Genomic DNA, 23299 nt, shown 5'->3' with positions numbered 1-23299 from the left:
AATTAGAAGAAGAAATAACAGTTTTAGAAAAGGATCTTCAAAAACAGGTTCTGAAGATAAATGTAGGCAATTAATTAATTTAAAGAATGAGTATAATACATTACAGACTTACAGAGCAGAGAAAATAATTACAAGAACAAAACAAAGATATGAGTTATGTGAATGATCACAAAGTACTTGCTTGGCAGTTAAAAACAGAGCAGATTTTGAGGACAATTAATGTAATTAAAAAGGGCACTAATGTTATTACTTATAAGCCTCAAGAAACAAATGAATCCTTTAAGAATTATTATTCAAAATTGTATAGTTCAGAATCTTTAAGACAAAAATATAATAGATATTTATCAATTAGGTTTAGAAGAACAAATTGAACTGAGTGAGGGAGGCTAGGAGTTCATTACAGAGTAATAAATCTTTAGGAGAGGATAACATAACATATCTTTGGCTTGGCTTCGCGGACGAAGATTTATGGAGGGGGGTAAAAAGTCCACGTCAGCTGCAGGCTCGTTTGTGGCTGACAAGTCCGATGCGGGACAGGCAGACACGATTGCAGCGGTTGCAAGGGAAAATTGGTTGGTTGGGGTTGGGTGTTGGGTTTTTCCTCCTTTGCCTTTTGTCAGTGAGGTGGGCTCTGCGGTCTTCTTCAAAGGAGGTTGCTGCCCACCAAACTGTGAGGCGCCAAGATGCACGGTTTGAGGCGTTATCAGCCCACTGGCGGTGGTCAATGTGGCAGGCACCAAGAGATTTCTTTAGGCAGTCCTTGTACCTTTTCTTTGGTGCACCTCTGTCACGGTGGCCGGTGGAGAGCTCGCCATATAACACGATCTTGGGAAGGCGATGGTCCTCCATTCTGGAGACGTGACCCATCCAGCGCAGCTGGATCTTCAGCAGCGTGGACTCGATGCTGTCGACCTCTGCCATCTCGAGTACTTCGACGTTAGGGGTGTAAGCGCTCCAATGGATGTTGAGGATGGAGCGGAGACAACGCTGGTGGAAGCGTTCTAGGAGCCGTAGGTGGTGCCGGTAGAGGACCCATGATTCGGAGCCGAACAGGAGTGTGGGTATGACAACGGCTCTGTATACGCTTATCTTTGTGAGGTTTTTCAGTTGGTTGTTTTTCCAGACTCTTTTGTGTAGTCTTCCAAAGGCACTATTTGCCTTGGCGAGTCTGTTGTCTATCTCATTGTCGATCCTTGCATCTGATGAAATGGTGCAGCCGAGATAGGTAAACTGGTTGACCGTTTTGAGTTTTGTGTGCCCGATGGAGATGTGGGGGGGCTGGTAGTCATGGTGGGGAGCTGGCTGATGGAGGACCTCAGTTTTCTTCAGGCTGACTTCCAGGCCAAACATTTTGGCAGTTTCCGCAAAGCAGGACGTCAAGTGCAGAGAACAAAACAAAGGACTCTACATCACCTTTGTTGACCTCACCAAAGCCTTCGACACCGTGAGCAGGAAAGGGCTTTGGCAAATACTAGAGCGCATCGGATGTCCCCCAAAGTTCCTCAACATGATTATCCAACTGCACGAAAACCAACAAGGTCGGGTCAGATACAGCAATGAGCTCTCTGAACCCTTCTCCATTAACAATGGCGTGAAGCAAGGCTGTGTTCTCGCAACAACCCTCTTTTCAATCTTCTTCAGCATGATGCTGAACCAAGCCATGAAAGACCCCAACAATGAAGACGCTGTTTACATCCGGTACCGCACGGATGGCAGTCTCTTCAATCTGAGGCGCCTGCAAGCTCACACCAAGACAAAAGAGAAACTTGTCCGAGAACGACTCTTTGCAGATGATGCCGCTTTAGTTGCCCATTCAGAGCCAGCTCTTCAACATAACATATAACATAACAATTACAGCACGGAAACAGGCCATTAGGCCCTTATAGTCCGCACCGAACCAAACACCCCTCTCTAGTCCCACCTCCCTGCACAATGCCCATAACCCTCCATCTTCTTCTCATCCATATACCTGTCCAACCTTTTCTTAAATAATACAATTGACTCCGCCGCCACTATTTCTCCCGGAAGCTCATTCCATACGGCTACCACTCTCTGAGTAAAGAAGTTCCCCCTCATGTTACCTCTAAACCTCTGCCCCTTAATTCTTAACTCATGTCCTCTTGTTTTAATCTTTCCTCCTCTTAACGGAAATAGTCTATCCACATCCACTCTGTCTATCCCTTTCATAATCTTAAATACTTCTATCAAATCCCCTCTCAACCTTCTACGCTCCAAAGAATAAAGACCTAATCTGTCCAATCTCTCTCTATACTCTAGATGCTTAAACCCAGGTAACATTCTGGTAAACCTTCTCTGCACTCTCTCCACTCTGTTTATATCCTTTCTATAATTAGGCGACCAGAACTGCACACAGAACTCCAAATTAGGCCGCACCAACGTCTTATACAATCTCAACATCACCTCCCAACTCCTATATTCCATGCAATGATTGATAAAGGCCAGCATACTAAAAGCCTTCTTCACCACCCTATTCACGTGAGTTTCTACCTTCAGGGACGATGTACCGTTACTCCTAAATCTTTCTGCTCTTCGGTATTCATCAATGCTCTCCCATTTACCACGTATGTCCTATTCTGATTCTTCTTACCAAAATGAAGCACCTCACACTTATCAGCATTAAATTCCATCTGCCATTTTTCAGCCCACTTTTCTAAGCAGCCCAAATCCCTCTGCAATCCTTGAAAACCTTCTTCATTATTCTCTATTCCACCTATCTTAGTATCGTCTGCATATTTACTAATCCAATTCACCACCCCATCATCTAGATCATTAATGTATATAACGAACAACAATGGGCCCAATACAGATCCTTGAGGCACACCACTGGTCACCGGCCTCCAACCTGACAGACAATTATCCACTACCACTCTCTGGCCTCTCCCTTTCAGCCAATGTTCAATCCATTTGACTATCTCAAAATTTATACCTAAAGACTGCACCTTCCTAACTAACCTTCCATGTGGTACCTTATCGAAGGCCTTACTGAAGTCCATATAGACAACATCCTCTGCGCTACCCTCATCCACATTCCTAGTCACCTCTTCAAAAAATTCAATCAGATTGGTCAAACATGACCTTCCTCCCACAAATCCATGTTGAGTACTCCTGATCAGACCCTGTCTATCCAGATGTTTATAAGTACTATCTCTAAGAATTTTCTCCATTAATTTACCTACCACAGATGTCAAACTTACAGGCCGATAGTTGCCAGGCTTCCTCCTTGAACCCTTTTTAAATAACGGAACCACATGCGCAATGCGCCAATCCTCCGGCACTATCCCCATATCTAATGACATTTCGAAAATTACCGCCAGAGCCTCTGCTATTTCCTCCTTCACTTCTCTCAATGTCCTGGGGAAGATCCCGTCTGGTCCCGGAGACTTATCCACCTTTATATTCTTGAAAAGCCCTAAAACTACACCTTTTGTAATCTCTATATTCCCCATATTTACCCAATTTGCTTTTTTTATCTCACATCTCCCAATATCCTTCTCCTTAGTGAATACCGAAGAAAAGAAACTGTTCAATATCTCCCCCATTTCTCTAGGCTCCACACACAGTTTTCCGCTCTGATTTTCTAAGGGACCAATTTTGTCTCTAGCTTTCCTTTTACCATTAACATATTTGTAGAAAACTTTTGGATTAGTTTTCACCCTGCTTGCCATAGTTTCCTCGTACCTTCTTTTAGCTTTCCTAATTCCTCTCTTAAGATTCCTCTTACATTCAATGTATCTTTCAAACATCTCCTTAACTCCATGCTTCTTATATCTAATGTACGCCTCCCTTTTTCTTCGGACCAAGTTTCCAATATTCCTTGAAAACCACGGCTCTCTCAAACCTTTTGCCCCTCCTTTTAACCTAACAGAACATAAAGCTTTTGCACTTTCAAAATCTGATCTTTAAAAGACTTCCATCTCTCTACTACATCCTGCCCATAAAACAAATTTTTCCAATGCACACCCTGCAAGTCCTTTCGCATCTCCTCAAATCTAGCTTTTCCCCAATCAAAAACCTCAACCCTTGGCCCTGACTTCTCTCTTTCCATAATGACATTGAAGCTGATGGCATTATGATCACTGGACCCGAAGTGCTCGCCAACACTAACCTCCGTCACTTGACCCATCCCATTTGCCAACAGTAGATCTAACACTGCTCCTTCTCTGGTCGGCACCTCTACATATTGTTGTAAAAAACTATCTTGCACACATTTCACAAACTCTAACCCATCCAGTCCTTTCACAGAATGTGTTTCCCAATCTATATGTGGAAAATTAAAATCTCCCATAATTACAACCCTGTGCTTATCACAAATATCTACTATCTCCCTACAGATTTGCTCCTCTAGGTCTCGGTCCCCTCCGGGTGGTCTATAATACACCCCTACAAGTGTAACCTCTCCTTTCCTACTCCTCAGTTCCACCCAAATAGCCTCCGTGGATGTGCCCTTTAATCTATCCTTCCTAGGCACCGCTGTAATATTTTCCCTGACAAGCAATGCAACCCCACCTCCTCTTGCCCCTCCGACTCTATCACACCTAAAACAACGAAACCCAGGGATATTCAGCTGCCAATCACATCCCTCCTGCAACCATGTCTCACTAATCGCTACCACATCATACTTCCAAGTATCAATCCACACCTTCAGCTCATCCACCTTTTTTACAATACTCCTGGCATTAAAATATATGAATTTCAGAGATTTCCCAATTTTTAATCCCTGTTTTCCCTCATCTTTAATAACAACATTATTTACTTTTCCTGCCAATTGCCCTTCATCTTCTTCCAGAGCATTTCCCTTCTCTATCACCTGCCCATCCATTTTCAAATACTTACTACAAACTTTCTTTGTTTGCATTCTAACCTTCTCCTTTCTGCTCTGTACTATTTTGTTCCCTCCCCCCAACCATTCTAGTTTAAAGGATCCTGAGTAGCCCTACCAAATACCTCTGCCAGGATTCTGGTCCCCCTGGGATTTAAGTGTAACCCGTCCTTACTGTACAGGTCACATCTCCCCCAAAAAAGGTCCCAGTTATCCAGAAACTTAAAACCCTGCCCCTTACTCCACCCCTTCAGCCACGTGTTAATCCTCCATCTAAATTTTATCAAGAATATCAAGATTTATTATTTCCTATATGGCAGTATTAGATCATGCTTCAGAAACCCACTCTCCCAGAATAATTTCCAATGGCAATAATTACTGTGACACCTAAAAAAGATGGAGACCCTTTAACGACCATCTTATAGACCTATTTCACAATAAAATGTAGATTATAAGATTGTTGCAAAAATTTAGGCAAATAGAATGATTAAACTGCTACCTAAAATAATAAAAATGGATCAGACAGGTTTTGTAAAAATGAGTCAGTCAGCTGAAGATGTGGCCAGATTACTTTGTATAATTCACTTAGCGCAAAAAAGAGATTCGAGTGTTGCAGTGGCTCTAGATACAGAAAAAGTGTTCGACAGATTAGAATAGGGCTTTTGTTTAAGATGTTGGATAAATTTGGATTTGGACCAACTTTTGTAAACTAGACTAGGGCATTATATAATCCTAAAACTAGTGATTAACAAGTAACTGCACCATTTCAGTTGGCAAGGTCAAATAGACACGGATGTCCCTTATCTCCAGCTTTGTTTATTTTGACTATAGAACCACTTGCAGAAGCAATTCTGAGTGATATGGAAATTAAAAGATTTATTGTTAGTCAACAAGAGCATTAAATTAGTTTATTTGCAGAAGACATTTTAAAATATTTGACAGACATCTTTATGAAAACTATATGTTAAATTGGAAGAATATGGAAAAATTTCAGGTTATAAAATAAATTGGGATGAAAGTGAAATTATGTCATTAATGGAAAAGGACTATAGTCAATGCCAAAGGGACATCCAGTTTAAATGGCCAAAAGATGGTATTAAATCTTCAGGAATTCATACAGTTAATAATTTGAAGAATTTATATAAATTAAATTATTTATCATTACTCAAAAAGGTTGAGGAAGATTTTTTAAAATGGATCAATTTACCTACAACTTTAATGGGAAGGGTTAATTGTATTAAGATAAACATATTTCCAAGAATACAATATCCTTTTCAATTACCTATTTTAACCCCTCAAAATTTTAGCAAGAATTGAATAAATATGAAAGGAAATTCTTCTGGGAAGGTAAATGTTAAGCTTTTCTAGAGAAAAGTTAACATGGAAATTTGAACTGGGAGGCTTACAACTTCCTAATTTCAAAAACTATTATCGAGCAGCACAAATTAAATTTTTTAACTTTTTTTTTAAAAAGAAAAACTGGCATGGGTTAAAATAGAATTGAATAAAATAGGAGAGAGAAAAGCAGAAGAATTCATACACAAATGGGACACAAAATTGATATGGTTGGCGTAAAAGAAACACCATTGTTGAAGTACCTGATTAATATTTGGAATAAAATAAATGATGAAATTGAAGAAGAGTAAGGTGCCCTTAACTCAAAACTCTTTCATACCTTTTTCAAAAGATCAGCAATGTTTAGATATTTGGCTTTGTGAGGAGTTTACAAATGTTGAAGATTGTTATGAAAGGGGTCAATTAATGTAATTTGAACAATTGAGAAATAAATATGGAATAACCCAAAATACTCCTTTTTGTTATTTTCAATTGAGAGCATATTTAAGGGACAAGCTAAGATCAACCACATTGTTACGTGGTTGAAATGAAGTAGAAATACTTATTAGGAGAGGACATGTTATGATAGAATATTTGTACATGTATTTGGGAGATAAATTGGTAAAATTAGAGTAGGTTACATACATACATACATACACACACTTTAAAACAGATCTTATTTGAAATACTGAAGAATTCATATTCAATGACTTTACAGAAACTATGGAGAAAGCTATGCACATTTCACAAGTAGGTGCTAATTGAAATGACATGAAATGAATGGACTGGAGACACTCTGGCTGTTGAAAGCTCTTTGAAAGGTCACGCCTGGGTTCTTGTTTACCTAAAAACAATAGATGGGAACAGAAGACTAATTCCTATTGTTTGCTGGAGAAGGAGGGGGTTTTTGCAAGTGAGAGAGAGGGAAGGACATGTGGCTGACAGTGGGATTCAGAGATATAGAGAGAACAGTAACAGCTGAAACAAGCAGGAAAAGCTTGTTGGAACTGAAAAAGAAATTTCAGAGCGGCAGATGGCTGCAAGTGCTATCTGTCTGATGTTTCTCTTGGAATAAGGGGAACAGAAAGGAACTCTGTACTAGCCTGAAAGAGAACCCTGATGGGGCAAGTTTCATCAGCAAGACATTGAGGTGACCTCAGTTGTGGAAATCCTGGAACAACAAATCTCTCTCTGCTAACCTACAAAGAACCTTCCTGAGCAGTAAACATTTACCTTTAGAGCACCAAAGCCTGGTAAACTTTATACATGTTCAATTCTGTGCACAGTATAATGATTGCCTGCCACCAGAGAACTTGGACGAAAGAAAAGTGAGATTGAACGTGAACCAAAAAACTTTTCTTAAATTTACACACACATTACATACATACACGTGTGCTTAGAATTAGAAAAGGTTAAATTGGGTTAGTTAAGTTAATAGAAATAAGTTAAAGTTTGATTCTGTTTTCATGTTTAAAGATAATTAAAAACTTTTGTTTAAGTAACTACTTGTCTTGGTGAATGTCTATTGCTGCTGGGTTTTGGTGTCCTTTGGGCTCGTAACAATGCAAAGAAGTTTACTTTTATAATGTATTCTTTATTACAATCCTGAAAGTTTCATTTTTGTATATAGTTTCTAGTTTGTTTTCTTTTTTGGAATTTGTATTATTATATCAATCTCTGACTACTACATTATTGAGAAAATTTTAAATAATATTCAAAAAAAGTTTTAAAATACAAACTGTAAAAAAATGTTCGTTTTCCCCAATTTAGTTTTATTTGAACAATAAAATTAAATTCTGAATATAAATAACTGTAAATTCAGCTGAAAATAACAGCAAAATTAATACACAGAACAGGAACTCAATCAATTAGACGACACAGTTGGCACAGCAATTAGCACAACGCCTTTACAGCACCAGTGATCAGGACCAGGTTTCGAAACCAATGCTGTCTGTAAGGAGTTTGTACGTTCTCCCCGTATGCATGGGTTCTCCCCGGGGAAGTTTTGGTTTCCTCCCACCGTTCGAAACATACCGGGAGTGAAGGTTAATTGGGTGTAAATTGGGTGGCACGGACTTATGGGCTGAAATGACCTGTTACCATGCTGTATGTCTAAACTTAATTTTAAAATTTAATCATTTTCAGATTAAAGAATATTGGTGGCCAACAACCATTATAGCTATTATCTGACAGAACTGTAAAAGAAATTAATACTCTTGATGCCTTTCCCAAGGAGGCTTCTTCAGCCAAGAAGGACAATAAATTCATTCACATTAACATTGATCAAGACTAGTGAAAAGTTTAAGTTTTCTCTACATGAATCAATGTTGCTCTCAGTGATGTTATTCCTAGGTTTCACTAGCTTAATCAAATTTTGGATCTAATCTTTTGAGGGTTTTAATTTTAAAATAACATAGGCACAATAATGATACACAGGCTATAGTTAAGGCGGATCAAAGAACAATAGTGATAAATGCATCGAGACTGACGTGGTAGCCTTAAATCATGCTCCACCACACATCAAAATTATGATCGATTTTTATACCTTGCTGCCAGTCTCCTGCACTACTCCCATATCCATCAATATCCAGAAACTTAAGTCTGTTTTGAGTGAAATCAATGATTTCTGTAGGTTACAGAATGCCACAGCTTTGAGTCTGAAAGAAGATAGTTCTTCTCATTTCAATTCTACATGGCCTATTCCTAATTCTAGGACTGTGACATCTGCTTCTAAACTCCTCGGATATGGAATGCTTCTTGCATCCAATGAGATCTCCTTTTATTCTTCAAAATTCTCAAGAAAACGTGTCTATGTGGACTTGCATTTTCCACATTATATCATATTTGCCATGTTCTCACCCACTCATTTTGCTTGGATACATCTCCCCTGAGAAATTTACATCCTTCCTGTTCATATTTCCACTTATTTTTGTGCCATAAGTAGCATTTGATCCCCTTGGCCAAATGCCTCAAGCATTATTCCCTGTGGAACACAACTAGTCACATCCTGTCAACTCAAATCAGGCTTGTTTATTCCCACCTCTAATTTTTAACAAATTCTCAGTCCATGCCACTATATTACTCAAATTCCACACCCAACCTCAAGTCTGGAAGCCTTCTGAAAACCTAAATACATCATATCATCATATTCATATTTTACTGAAAATCTGTCAGAGTCCAACACAATATCTGAATATATCATATCCCACTGGCAGAATAGACCAGAGGTACATCACAGTTCCTCACAGGAAGATAGAATAGCTTCAACAAATGAAGCAGCTCCCTATTTACACTTGATGATGCTTTTTTAAAATTCTCCCAAGATTTCTATCAACTAACCCCTGCCACCCCATTATCATACCATCAATCATTATTGCACAGTAGTTACAGTAGGTATCATCTACAGAATGTCCCGCAGTCACTTGCCCAAGCTCCTAAACCCATAACCTTTATCACTGAAAACAAGGACAGGAGGTATCTGGGAACACACACCTGCAGATTATCCTGACTTGGATATATATGGCTAGTCCTTCATTATTACTGGATCATCCAAAAGACAGTAGCTTGCCATTATGCATTCAAGGATAATTATGGACAATAAAAGTTGGCTGTACAAACAATGCTCAGGTCACAAACACGAATTAAAGAAAAATCTAAAGAAGCTCTTACATTTGTCCAGGGAACTCTCTTTCCATGACTCTCTGATTTGCTCATTTCTCCCCATCCACCCCTCCCTGTACACTGGCACTATTCTCACAACTGTAGAAAGTGCAACAATTGTCCTTTCACCACCATCCAGAAACCTAAATATGCTTTCCAGTCCAGGCATATATTCATGTGCACCTCCTTCAACATCATCTACTGCATTCAGTGCATTTGAAGTGAACTTCTCAACATCAGAGTTTCAGTGTACCTAGACAAATGTTTTGCAGAATGACTACACTCTGTCTGCAATGGCCATCTCATAAGAACATAAGAAATAGGAGCAGGAGTAGGCCATCTGGCCCATCGAGCCTGTCCCGCCATTCAATAGGATCATGGATGATCTGATCATTGACTCAACTCCACCTACCTGCCTTTTCCCCATATCCCTTAATTCCTTTTATGTAAAAAAAAACCTATCTAACTGAACATTAAATATATTTAATGAAGTTGCATCAACTGCTTCCCTGGGCAGAGAATTCCACAGATTCACCTCTCTCTGTGAAAACAGTTTTCCTCATCTCCATCTTAAATCTACTCCCCTGAATCTTGAGGCTGTATTCTCTAGTTCTGGTCTCGGCTATCAGAGAAAACAATTTTCCTGCCTCTGTCTTATCTGTCCCTTTCATAATTTTATATGTTTCTATTGTTATGAGCCCAAAGGACCCCAAAACCCAGCAGCAACAGACATTAACTAAGACAAGTGGTTTTCAAAACAAAAGTTATTTTTAATCAACTTCAAACATGAAAACAAAATCAAAATTTAATTTAACTCTATATTAACCCAAATTAACCCCCTTCTAATTCTAAGTGCATGTGTATGCAATGTATGTGTAAATTCAAGAAAAGTTCTTTGGTTCACAGTTCAATCTCACTTCTTCTTCTTCCAAGTTCTCTGGATTCAGACAATTCTTATACTATGCACAGAATTTAACATGTATAAAGTTCACCAGGCTTTGGTGCTCAAAAGGTAAATGTTTACCACTCAGGAAGGTTCTTCTAGGGTTTGTAGAGAGAGATTTGTTGTTCCAGGATTTCCCACAACTGAGGTATCATCACCTCAATGTCTCGCTGATGAAACTTGCCCCATCAGGGTTTTCCAGATGGTAACCTCTTTCTTTCAGGTTATGACAGAGTTCCTTCTGTTCCTCTTATTCCAAGAGAAACATCAGACAGATAGCACTTCCAGCCATCCACTGCTTTTGAAACTTTTCATCAGTTTCAACCAGCTCTTCCTGGCTTGCACTGTGTCACACACACACAAGCTGAGAGGGCTTCTCTTCTCTCCCTCCCTCTCTCTCCAACTGAATTCCAGAAAGCCCCATGTGACTTGCAAAGCCCCCACCTTCTCCAGCAAACAACAGGAGTTCCTTCTTGTGCTCAAATTGTTATCTTAAGTATAAACAAAACCTAGGAGTGACGTTTCTGTGAGCACTTTGCAGAAAGGGTACTTATAGGCAGCCTGACTCCAGCAAGACAATGGTCAAGCATTTTATGAGCCATTAGCACCTACTGGTGAAATAACAGAGATCCTGCAATGTGAATTCTTCAGTCTTTCAAATAAGATCAGTTTTAAAAGGTGTGTATATATGTAACCTACTCTAAATCTTACCAAATTCCCAAAATATTATAATCATAACACTATAATATCTCCTCTCATTCTTCTGAATTTGAGTGAGTATAATCCCAGGCGATTTAGTCTCTCCTCATAGGTCAACCCCCTCATCTCCGGGATCAACCTGGTGAACCTCCTCTGGACTCCTTCCAAGGCCAGTATATCCTTCCTCAGGTATGGAGACCAGAACTGCACACAGTACTCCAGATCCGGCCTCACCAGTACCTTGTATAGTTGCAGCATGACCTCCCTGCTCTTAAATTCAATTCCTCTAGTGATGAAGCCCAACATTCCATTTGCCTTCTTAATACCCTGTTGTACCTGCAACCCAACTTTTTGCAATTCATCCACAAGCACTCCCAAGTCCTTCTGCACAACAGCATGCTGCAGTTTTTCACCATTTAAATAATAATCTGGTCTTCTATCTTTCCTATCCAAGTGGATGACCTTGCATTTATTAGTGTTGTACTCCAGCTGCCAGATCTTTGCCCACTCACCTATCTTAAATATATCCTCTTAAAGCCTCTTCACATCTTGTGTACAATTTGCTTTTCCACTCAATTTAGTATCATCAAACTTGGCTACATTACACTCTATCCCCTCTTCCCAATCATCAATGTAAACTCGAACTCCTGTCTATCCTCATAGGAAAACAACAGCTCATATCCACACCTGAGTAATGTATAACCCAATGGTACAAATACTGAATGCTCCAACTTTAGATCATTTGCACCTCATGTTCCTTTCTCTCTCCTTCTCATGCACCCAGATTTTTTTTGCCCTCCTTCTTATAACATCCCCACCCCCAAGATCCTGTTACTTAGTTTCTTTCCCCTCCCCAACAAGGTTCCATTGCTTATCACCAACACATTAATCTTCTGAGCCTCCTTTTTGTTCCCACAACTGGTTTCATCCGCCTATCATCCATCCCTTATTTGGTTAGTTATTACCTTCTTTGCACCTGCAGCCACTTTTCCACATCACCTTCCAATATCTACCACTACCTTTACCCTCCCTCCATTTTTATTTTATCTTACACTTCTACCTATCACCAACCAGTTGTTGTTTCCCGACTCAATCTACTTTGCTCTAACCATCCATCAGCCCCCACCTCATCTGGTTCCAACTAACATCTGCCAGTCCCTGCCTCACTCCTCCACATCTTTATTCTGGATATCTCCCCTCTATGTGCATGGTCCTGTTACAGGGCATTGACCTGAAACATAAACCATCTCTTTTCCTCCACAAATTCTGCCCAAGTTCTTCCAGCAGTTTGATTTTTGTTCCAGATTAGAGGATCTCAAATTCAAGTTCAAATTTTCTATCAGAGTACATGCATGACTTCATAAACAACCCTAAGATTCTTTTTCCAGTATTCCATGCAGAATTTCCATTATCAGTAACTCTAAAGTGTACTCAAGAAGAAATATACATATACAAATGAAAGAAATGTAAACAAAGAAATATAAGCAAACTGACTGCAATACAAGCTCCGGCCAACACAGGAAATGGCTGACGAACGTGGCAAACGGCAAAGCATCATCTGGGCTGAAACGCCCGTTTCCCAGCAGAGAGGGAAAACTGGCCAATCACTGCCAGTGGATCGCAGGGGGCAGGGCATCAAAGATAACCAATCGGCAGCCAGTCCACTCAAGCCATGCCCCAGTGGTGACGTGGCTGAGCTGACTATAAAAGGCAGAGCTGCCATTGAATAAGCTCAGTGTCGAATACACTCTACTGGTGTGTGTGTGTCTTTCTTCTCCTGCTGATTCGACCCACAGCCTTAGGGCTATAACCGAGAGCTCTAACCTAGCTGTAGCCATAGCGACCTCGCTACACAGTAATAAAAAAATGTGCAAAGTAAGAGTGCTTAAATGAAATTGAGTTTGTTGTTTAGGAGTCTGATTGTGGAGGAGTAGCAACTGTTCCTGAACCTGGTGGTACAAGTCTTGTGGCACCTAGACCTCTTTCCTGAACTCCAGTCATTTCCAATTGCCAGTCCTTTTTTTGGTCAAATGCATCACTTCACACTTCTCTGTATTATTTTGTCAGCCTCTAAAGGTGATCTGAACAAAAAACAAGCCATTAAAGTATTAGTTTACCACCCTTATTTTGACTTGTATTCCCTGTGAACTAAATTGTCAAATAATCAAAAAATTTACTCTAAACAAGGAAATGCAATAATGTCCAAAAATTGCTTAAATAGCTCCAAAGTACAATCAGTACAGTTCTATATGAATTAAAACCAATGTAAGTGATCAGCCATTTTCACAATTAGTGATTACCAACATAATGATCCAATTCAATAGTTATTGAAACAAAAGTACCACTGCTCAGTTTCAAAATTACCTCTGTTATCTTTGGCAGGAGTTTCATTCTTTGCAGCCACAGTTCGGCGATTCTTCAAAATAAAGCACACGCAATGTTATAGCTTTAAAGGTTGAACAGAGAACAGAAAAAAAGTCATAAGCAATTATCAAGCCGATACTTTGTGAATGGTCACATTAATAACTATAGTTTTTGAACAAGAAGGTGAATGGTGGCTGAGGAGAAAGACAGTTACACATGATGTTAAAAGAAACAACAAGACTTTACATGCAAATGATGAGAGAGCATCCCCTGTGAGAAGTCTGTAAACAAGAATAAAACTGACAGATCTTGAGAGAATGCCAGGAACTTCAAAGAATATTAAAAGAATGGTCTCATATGACAAAATGGATATTTGTTGTAGAACGAGGTATGAGAGCGAAGAAAATGACAGAATCATGAAAAAACAAAGTCAAATCTGGTAATGAGCAAAACTGCTCACAAGTCTATGTAGAATAATCTGCGTGGGGAAAAAATAATTTTTGTCTGAAGTTCACAAGAGTAGTGTTGATCATTTCATCTTTGTAGATCATTAATTTACAAGAATGCTACATTACAGAATTAGATTGAGAAGACAGTTCTGGCAGATACAATTTGGCTAAAAGAAAGTGAAAGAATATAAAAAGCAATACATACCCATTTGACCCTTCATACGTGCATATAATTCAGTAAGATCATGGCAAATTATTAATCCAAGTGCCACTTCCCTGTACCAACATCATAGACCTCTAGTCCCTTAATATTTAAGAAAAATTAACATCCTCTTTCTTGAATGCAACTGAGGAATGAGCTTCTGCAGCCCTCTTGGTAACAGAATTATGAAGATTTACTCTTCTTGAAAGAAAAATTCCACCCTAAATGAGCAACCCCATATTTTGATATTGTGAGCCTTGGTTTTAGATACCCAAATGAGGCAAAACATTAATCGCTCATCTACCCTGTCAAGTCCTGTAAGAATTTTGCATGTTACCTGTCAACCTACTAAACATGAAAACATAAGCCCAGTCTGCTTAAGCATTTTTCATCCAATGAATTTACTATTCCTTGCATCAATCTGATAAATTATTGTTGCACTCCCATTATCATATGATCTCTGGCAGCAGGGATGTGGGAAGTCATATGCAAATAGAGCTAAACTCTGATAATACATCTTAAAAGTAGAGAACGTTAAGGGGAAGTTTAATTGAAATGTTCAAAATCATACAAGGTTTCAATAAAACAAGGAGAAACTCTTTCAAATTCTAAAAAGATTCACAATATTTTAAACAATACAACCAGAAGTAAGAGGAAGTTAATATTTCCACCCCCCCCCCCCAACAAAAATGCCAAGAATCTGGAAGAAAAAGCCAGATGGATCCAATACTGACTTTTAGATGGAAATTTGAGGAGCTATGGTGGACAGACAGAAGAGTGGGGCAACTAAGATGGTTCATTCATGTATGTCCTAAATAAATAGTGATATTGCAAAAATTGTGGTTACACAACATCGACCTCATGCCTATGTTGCCTTTATCACCCAATCCACCAACACTGCATTTTGGATGTTCACCAGCTTTGTCATTTACAGGATGCCCTTGACAACTTCCACAATTAGATTCAATACCTGATCTTGCATCAGAGTTTTGCAAATTAGTGTAATTAATAGAAAGTAAACTATTTTGTCTGACTTGTCAGTAATTCAACCACAATTTTTTTTTAAAAAGATGTACTTCCTGCATTTTAGGTAGCGCCATAACAATGGGCCAAATGGCCTCCTTGTCTGCTGTACAGGTCTGTGCTTGGATGACAGCAATAGAAAGATTAATTGACAGTTGAATAAACATTTCGTATCAGTGGGATCATCACTGGTGCTGGTGGGAATCTACCTGATGCTTTAGTCATTCTAAATTTCAATGGACTTGAAGAATATTGTGAATTAATATGATTGTCACTTTTGATTGGGAGTAAAATTAATCTCCAAGACCTGTTAGAGCACAATTTTGTCACATTGCTATTGAAGAAGTACTCAACTTCTATTTTCTTGCTTACAACAAAGTCAAAGGAACTTCTCCCTAGTTTAATTTTACAATTCTCTCCACCTATCATCTGTGTTTAAATCAGAGGAAAATTAATGATATCCAAAATAAATTAATAATATATAAATATTGTTATCGAATTAGCTGACCTTAACAATCTTATTTGTTTTGATTGTAGGTGTTGGAAGTGGGGGTGTTTCAGGGCTTGGCTCGATTTCTTCATCAGGTGCAAGGTCTGGGTTAAGTGCAAAAACACTTTCGAGATCGATCTGTTATTTGAAAAATTGCACACATTATATCCAAAATATTTAAGTTAAACCATGATACCTAACAATAAATGTTGCTATCCAATACATAACCAAGCAAATCACTTAATGCTGACAGATGTTTAAACTGAACTTTGGCAAAGAAGCCAGAAGTCACAATGTGCATATTAACAAGAGAGTTTTTTTTTAATTAACATTTATTAAATTACATACTTTTATGTTTTGTTTTTGTAATTTACAATTTAATGAAAATGATGATTCAAAATTTTGAGCTGCAGAGCTAGTAGCATAGTTACAAAAAGAAAGTGGAACATTTTGATAGTTACACACAAAACATGCGTCATAATGTGGACTCTGAAAAACAATTCTAGGCTTTCCAAGCAACTTCTATGAAAACAAAATTAGAAATCGAAGCATATGCAGGCCAATGAGAAAGGTCATGAATCTGCAACATTATTTATCCCTCCCTGCATTGATGCTGCCTAACCTGTTAAGCATTCCCGGCATTATTTTTATTTCAGAATTTATAGCATTACCCATCTTTTTCTTTCTAATCATGATAAATGCAACAGGGCATCGAGACGATTTCCCATAAATTACCAAATCAATTATCCAACTTTCCAAGGAGTATTGAAATTCCACCTGTGGACTACTTGTCCAGATCACAAACATTTAGTCCTAATCAAGGGGTATCTTGATATTTGTTATCTTCTCCCTGAAAATCCTACCCACAACACCCTCTCCCCCATTCCGTCTCTGAGTTGACTGAAAGACTCGCAATCCTGCTACTTCGACTCTTCTCTCCATCGCTCTTTAAATGGCTCTTTTAATACGACTCCAAGCCCAACACTATTCAATTCTCTTTCAGTAGTATCCAAATTATTCTGACACTCCCCTTTTTTCACATTTTATCATTCCCATACCTTCAAAAAATAGACCTTATTATGCCTTCAAGATACTATCCAATCTCCATGGTCCCTCCTTTATTTTGATTTTCTTTGCTGAAGTCCCCAATATTATTTCCCAAATCACCTTTGTCATTAGTCTATGTGAATTTCTCCCAGCTGGATTAAAGGGTGTCAATTTAAAAGAGGGATGCAGAAAAATTTATTTTGTCAAAGGGTTGTGAGTCTGTGGAATGTTGCCACGGGCAGCTTTGGATGTGAGATCATTGGTGCAGTGGCATACCTAAGGTATGGTAGGCATGGCACGTGCCCTGGGAGCCACTTGAAGGGGGTGGCCTGAGAAGTTTCTATTAAAGTCAGACAAGCCATCCTCAGATAGTGAAAAAAGAATTTTCTTCAGATGTCTTTGATTATCATGGGTGAGAAGCACTGGGATGGCCAGATTGTTAAACTACTTTTATAAATTATTTGGTCAAAATACAGTGCTGGGAGTTACATGATCACATACCTCACAATACCACTGCCAACTGGCAGTAAGACCATTCTTTTGCTTAAACTAGGGAGGTAGTCTAGAATTTTGTGCAAAATCTATATATTTAATGTTCTTTTTAAAAATGCCATTTCCTTATTTTGGAGCATTGTGTAAGACCAGGAAATGTTTCTTCACAAAGAAGGAGGAAAGTGGAGTTGAGGAACAGAAGAGACGAAAGTTGGTGGCAGAGGAAGCCAAGAAGCCAAGCAAGTTTTCATGTCCTTCTTTGAAAATCCCAGAATAAGTAGTTCAGGGCATTCCATAAAATCAACTGCATCTGCAACAAGTTTGTTAAAATCTGAAGGTTGATCAAGTACAAATGATTCACAAGCCCAGGAGGAAGACAAATCAAATAAATCCAAGTACAGCGAAATTAAAAGTGAGGCTGCCACAGAAAACATGGACATGACAGGAGGAGAAGATGATGGTGGTGGTGGTGGTGATGTTGAGTTTATTGACGAGATTTTACCTGACGAGATTGAACCTGACAACAATGAACCTAGTGAACTGGATGGTGTCAAAGAGCCTTGAAATGTCATTCCAGAGTGATTGAACAGCATGACACTGGACTTCTGAAGTTCAATAAAGATACAGGAAAAGCAATTTTGCCAAACACATTGAGAACAGAAATAATAAAGCTGGATTTGAAGTATTTCCAGAACAATAAGGGGCCTTTCCGACCAACAAGTCTGCATTTTGTATCTGTTCTCTTCTCTATTCCCAGTCTGACCATTAATCCTCATTGGAGTAGGAAAGTGGATTCAACCAGTGGAAAGCATGTGAATAGATTCTTTGGCTTGGCTTTGCGGACGAAGATTTATGGAGGGGGTAAAAAGTCCACGTCAGCTGCAGGCTCGTTTGTGGCTGACAAGTCTGATGCGGGACAGGCAGACACGATTGCAGCGGTTGCAGGGGAAAATTGGTGGGTTGGGGTTGGGTGTTGGGTTTTTCCTCCTTTGCCTTTTGTCAGTGAGGTAGGCTCTGCGGTCTTCTTCAAAGGAGGTTGCTGCCCGCCAAACTGTGAGGCGCCAAGATGCACGGTTTGAGGCGATATCAGCCCACTGGCGGTGGTCAATGTGGCAGGCACCAAGAGATTTCTTTAGGCAGTCCTTGTACCTTTTCGTTGGTGCACCTCTGTCACGGTGGCCAGTGGAGAGCTCGCCATATAACATGATCTTGGGAAGGCGATGGTCCTCCATTCTGGAGACGTGACCCATCCAGCGCAGCTGGATCTTCAGCAGTGTGGACTCGATGCTGTCGACCTCTGCCATCTCGAGTACTTAGTGTTCATGAAAATGCCAAGAATCATTGGGAGTGCTTCATACAGTGGAAAGAAATGGGAAGACATTTAGCTGGAAACAGAGAAGTTACTGATGCTGTATTTCAATCATAGATTGAGAAGGAAAAGCAGAAGTGGCATGATATCTTGACGAGAATCCTTCACTGCATAAAATTCCTTGCCATTCAGAACCTGGCTTTGTGAGGACATGGAAGTTACTTCAGCTAGACAATTACTTCAATGTGGGAAATTTCCTTGGCTTACTGAAACTACTGGCCTGTCATAAAAGGACACCTTTTTCACCAGGTGTCCAGAATTAATGAATTCACATGGTGGCGTCCACTGTTCGTCAGAGTTTACTGAGAAACCAAGTCCTATGGTCTCATGTTCAACTCAACTCCTGATCAGGAACATTGTGAGCAGATATCAGAAGTAGTGAGGTATGTGGAAGTTGATTTTGAGAGGAAAACAATTCATGTTAGAGAGTCCTTCCTTGGTTTTATCCAGGTAATATGGAAGGATGTTGAGAGCTTGGTTGAAGACATCTTAAAAACAGCTTGAGAAGGACGAAATGGAGCTACAAGATTGTCAGTCGCAGTGCTATGACAACGCTACTGTGATGGCTGGACATAGAAGTGGTGTTCATCAAAGAATAAGTGAGAAAAACAACCTGGCAGTGTTGGTGAGTTGCAACAATCACTCACTCAACTTGGTGGGTGTACATGCAGCCACACAGGATACAATGATGGTCACATTTTTTGGAACCATAGAAGCTCTCTATGTGATTTTTCTCTTGTCTACTCACCGGTGGGAAAAACTCAAAAAACACCATGCCTGTGATTGCCAGGGGATATGCTCCAGTGAATGTTGAGGATGATGCAGAGGCAGCGCTGGTGGAAGCACTCAAGGAGTTGTTGGTGGTGATGGTAGGTGACCCAAGACTCGGAGCTGTACAGGTGAGTGGTCAGTACATCGGTTCTGTACACACTGATCTTTGTGCTTTTCCTTAGATGCTTGTTGTTCCAGACTCTGTTGTACAGCCTGCCAAATGTGCTGTTTGCCTTTGCCAGTCTGTTGTCAACCTCTTTATCGATCTTGGCATCTGACAAGATGGTGCACCCAGGTAGTGGGGAGGGTGGTACCCTTCCTGAGGTGCGGGCTGATGGAGAATTATTTACTTAGACAGTTAAGATATAAATCTTTGGCTATTCGAGTAATCAAAATAAATATTGTAGGTTAAAAAGTAATGCTTAGGTAGATCAGTCATGATCTTGTTATGACTCAAGGGACTGTTATATATATGCTTTTTTTTAAATTCCAAAACCACAACTATTTGTGTCATTCATTCTCTTCTGGTCTCTACCTTTCACAGACATTACTATACTCACCCCCTTCTCCATCATTCTCTCCTTTTTTTCAATTTCGCTAGCTCAAACTTTTCCCAGCTTTGATGAAAACACATAAACCTGAAATTAAACTCTTCAAAACTTTATTGCTTCCTCTCCACAGATGCTGGGTGATCAGCTGACTCTTTCATTCATTTTTTTTATATTTCCAATTTCCAGTCTCTGTGCCTCTTTATTTCAGATTGCATCTTACTACTGTCAACTTTTGAATGTTTCCATTCTTAAATGAGATTTTTTAAATAGCTTTATATTCTCAAAAAACACTTTAAAATTTCTACAAGGTTATGTGTTTAACATATTGCAGATTTGTTAAAATGCCACTTAAGTATTGTTATTGTAGTATTTTAAAATAATGAATTTGCTATGTCTGTATATTATAAATATGTTCAATTGTAAAATACAATTTTAAACATTTAAATTTTGGGGAAAAATTGGGAAAATTAACATCAACTTCTCTAGTTTCTGTTAGACCACTTCTCCTTCTCCCTCTCTTCCCTATCCCTCTGGCTCCTTAACCCCAGCTCTCCACCCCCTTTCCTCCCCATTTTCTTTTGTACCCACCCTCCCTTATCCACCATTGTCTCTTATCTGTGGGTCTGTGCTCCTCCCCCTGCCCTTTCACCCACCATTTTTCTTCCACGAGTCTGCCTACATCATGCTCAAACCTTGATGAAGGGCTCAAGCCTGAAACGTTGGTTATGTATCTTTATTTTTGCTATATAAAGTACACTGTTTGACCTGCTGAATTGCTCCAGCATTGCATTTTTACTTAAATATTCTAATAACACCCAGTGGCCTAAGCCTGAAGTACCAGGCATATTAAATCCCATAACAGTGTAATGGAATGTTCAAATGTCAATAAATTACTTTTTAAGATATACCATTTCAGTGACCATCCAAAAATAGTTTGTAACAGCAAAATAAAAACATAAATTTATGGAGGGTTTAGCGTACCTCCTTTCCTTTTGTATCTCCATTTTCGATCCATTCCACAGTTGCACTTTCATTATCATCATTTAATGATGTCACCATTGCCTCATGTATCCGTCCTGAAAAATTACATCACACAAAATATGCTCAAAATTTCATAAAATATTTGATGCACAATTTCCTGAGATATCACAATCCACCTGTTGATCAATGAATTGTTCAGTCACGTTGAACAGTGAAGCTTCTACTTCAATACCCAAATTGTACCGAGTTTTTAAAATGTTTTTATTTTTATTAACATTTTTATGTTAAGGTATTGAATTTCATTAGAGTGAAGGCATAGAAAAAAAATGTGTGAACAGAAGTTCAATTGGAATACAAGATATCGATCAAGCAATCTGTTAATAAGCTGTTGTTACTTTAACCAATAGCAAGTGAAACACGAAAGTCTGCAGATGCTATGATTGTAGTAAAAACACATGATTGCTAGAGGTTTCATAATGTCCATAGGAGGTAAAGATATATAACCAACATTTCAAGCCTGAACTCTGTCTCTCCTTCCACATCCAGCTCTACTTTCACAGAACCACCCCCTCCCCAATCAATTCTCACCTTTTAAATTTTTTTTTTAAGTTTAGACACAGTACAGTAACCGGCCCTTTCACCCCATGAGCACATGCTGCCCTAATACACCTAATTAACCTACAACCCCCATACTTTTTTGAAGGGTGGGAGAAAACCGTAGTAGTCAGAGGAAACGGGGAGACAAGAAAACGTACAGACTCCTTAGTCACTGGATTTGAACCCTGGTCACTGGTCCTGTTACAGCATTACGCTAAAATACTCGTATCCATGTCCAATTATCACCTTTTGTCTGTCAGCCTGTGCTCCTCCCCCTGCCCTTTCTTCCCAGTTTTTTTAATTCAAGAGCCTGGCTGCCTTTTGCTCATACCTTGAAAAAGGGCACAGGCCCAATTGTTGGTTATAAATTTACCTCCTATGAACGGTCACTGCGAGACCTGCTGAGTTCCTCCACCATTCTTGTGCTTTAACGAATAATATTATGATGATGTAATGAAAAAAAACAAACACCCATTAAAATCAATTCAATGGTCCAGATCAGTACAGCTGTTACATCACAGTGCCAGCAAGCTGGATTCAATTTGGAGCTTCAATGTTGTTTGCATGCACTCAGTGTTACTGCATAATTTCCTTCAGCTATTCTCCTTTACTCCCATAATCCAGGCATGCAAATCAGTAGGTTAATGGCACTAAATTGCAAATTAACCAATCAAACCACAATCTAAGGATTTGGGGAAGAGGGAAGAGTGACGTCTTGAAAGTTGATGGGAAGGAGGAGCGAATAAAAAGGGATCAACATCAGAATAGTCTAAATGGCTGCTTAATGGTCAGTGAAGATTTGGTGGATCGTCAGAGACCGTTTACACCATAGACTCTCAAGGAGGGGCATGGGAATATTTTGACAGTGTGTGGGACTTAAGAATATTTTAGTGGGCCCTATGAATATTTTGGGAAATAATTAAAAGGTTGGTTTGAAAAAATTAACTTATGTTGGTGTGAAAGATGTGACTTGGCACCACTGTCAGTAGAACACAATTTTGGTAACTTCCGCCTTTGTTCTTTTTATTTTCATATGGTGCTTTGCTCTTCCAATATTTCTCTTATTTTAACTGTTGTTATCCTTGGTTAACATTATATTTTTTATGACTAGTCTTATTATCTATCATCCATTCCAAATTATCTCACTGGCGACAAGGATTCCAAATTATCTCAACAATCATGTATCTGTCCATACTCCTTTACTTTTCAGTTCAGTACTGAGTAAGACCTGTAGCTGTATGTATCTCTGTGCACTAACATATTGATTTGGGGGGAGGAGGTCCGCCCAGGTGCCAGCCTGAGGGGGGCACCAAAAATCAGGGGGAAAAAAAAGACCCCAGAAAGTAAAGCATGAGGAAAGCAGTTTTAATGCAATTTCTGTGAGAAAAAATATCAGAAACCACACTAGTGTTTTTTTTCTTTTTTTTAGTGTCAGTATTCTTCCTTTGATTCTATCATTACCTTTATTACATTTTTCAATTCTAAG

General features: G+C 39.1%; 1 protein-coding gene across 5 annotated transcripts in view; it reads right to left on the bottom strand.

Moving 5' to 3' along the window:
* Nucleotides 1-21311, bottom strand: part of kif2a (kinesin family member 2a) — a 142560-nt gene extending 121249 nt beyond the window's left edge. For 4 of the 5 annotated variants that reach the window (XM_069924479.1, XM_069924482.1, XM_069924481.1 and 1 more), the window contains exons 1-3: nucleotides 21217-21306; nucleotides 16024-16143; nucleotides 13842-13893 (exon numbers count right to left, since the gene is read on the bottom strand). In XM_069924479.1, the coding sequence (XP_069780580.1) occupies nucleotides 13842-13893; nucleotides 16024-16143; nucleotides 21217-21294 (250 nt within the window). In that variant the 5' untranslated portion in view covers nucleotides 21295-21306. Of the gene's footprint in view, nucleotides 1-13841; nucleotides 13894-16023; nucleotides 16144-21216 lie in introns of all 5 variants that reach the window. The other variant, XM_069924484.1, reaches the window with a different exon arrangement.
* Between the last annotated feature and the right edge of the window lie 1988 nt (nucleotides 21312-23299).

This window comes from Narcine bancroftii, chromosome 3 (genome assembly GCF_036971445.1).
Source record: "Narcine bancroftii isolate sNarBan1 chromosome 3, sNarBan1.hap1, whole genome shotgun sequence".
Classification (NCBI taxonomy): Eukaryota; Metazoa; Chordata; class Chondrichthyes; order Torpediniformes; family Narcinidae; genus Narcine; species Narcine bancroftii.
The sequence above is the reverse complement of the archived record's forward strand: the minus strand, read 5'-3'. Positions and strand labels throughout refer to the sequence as shown.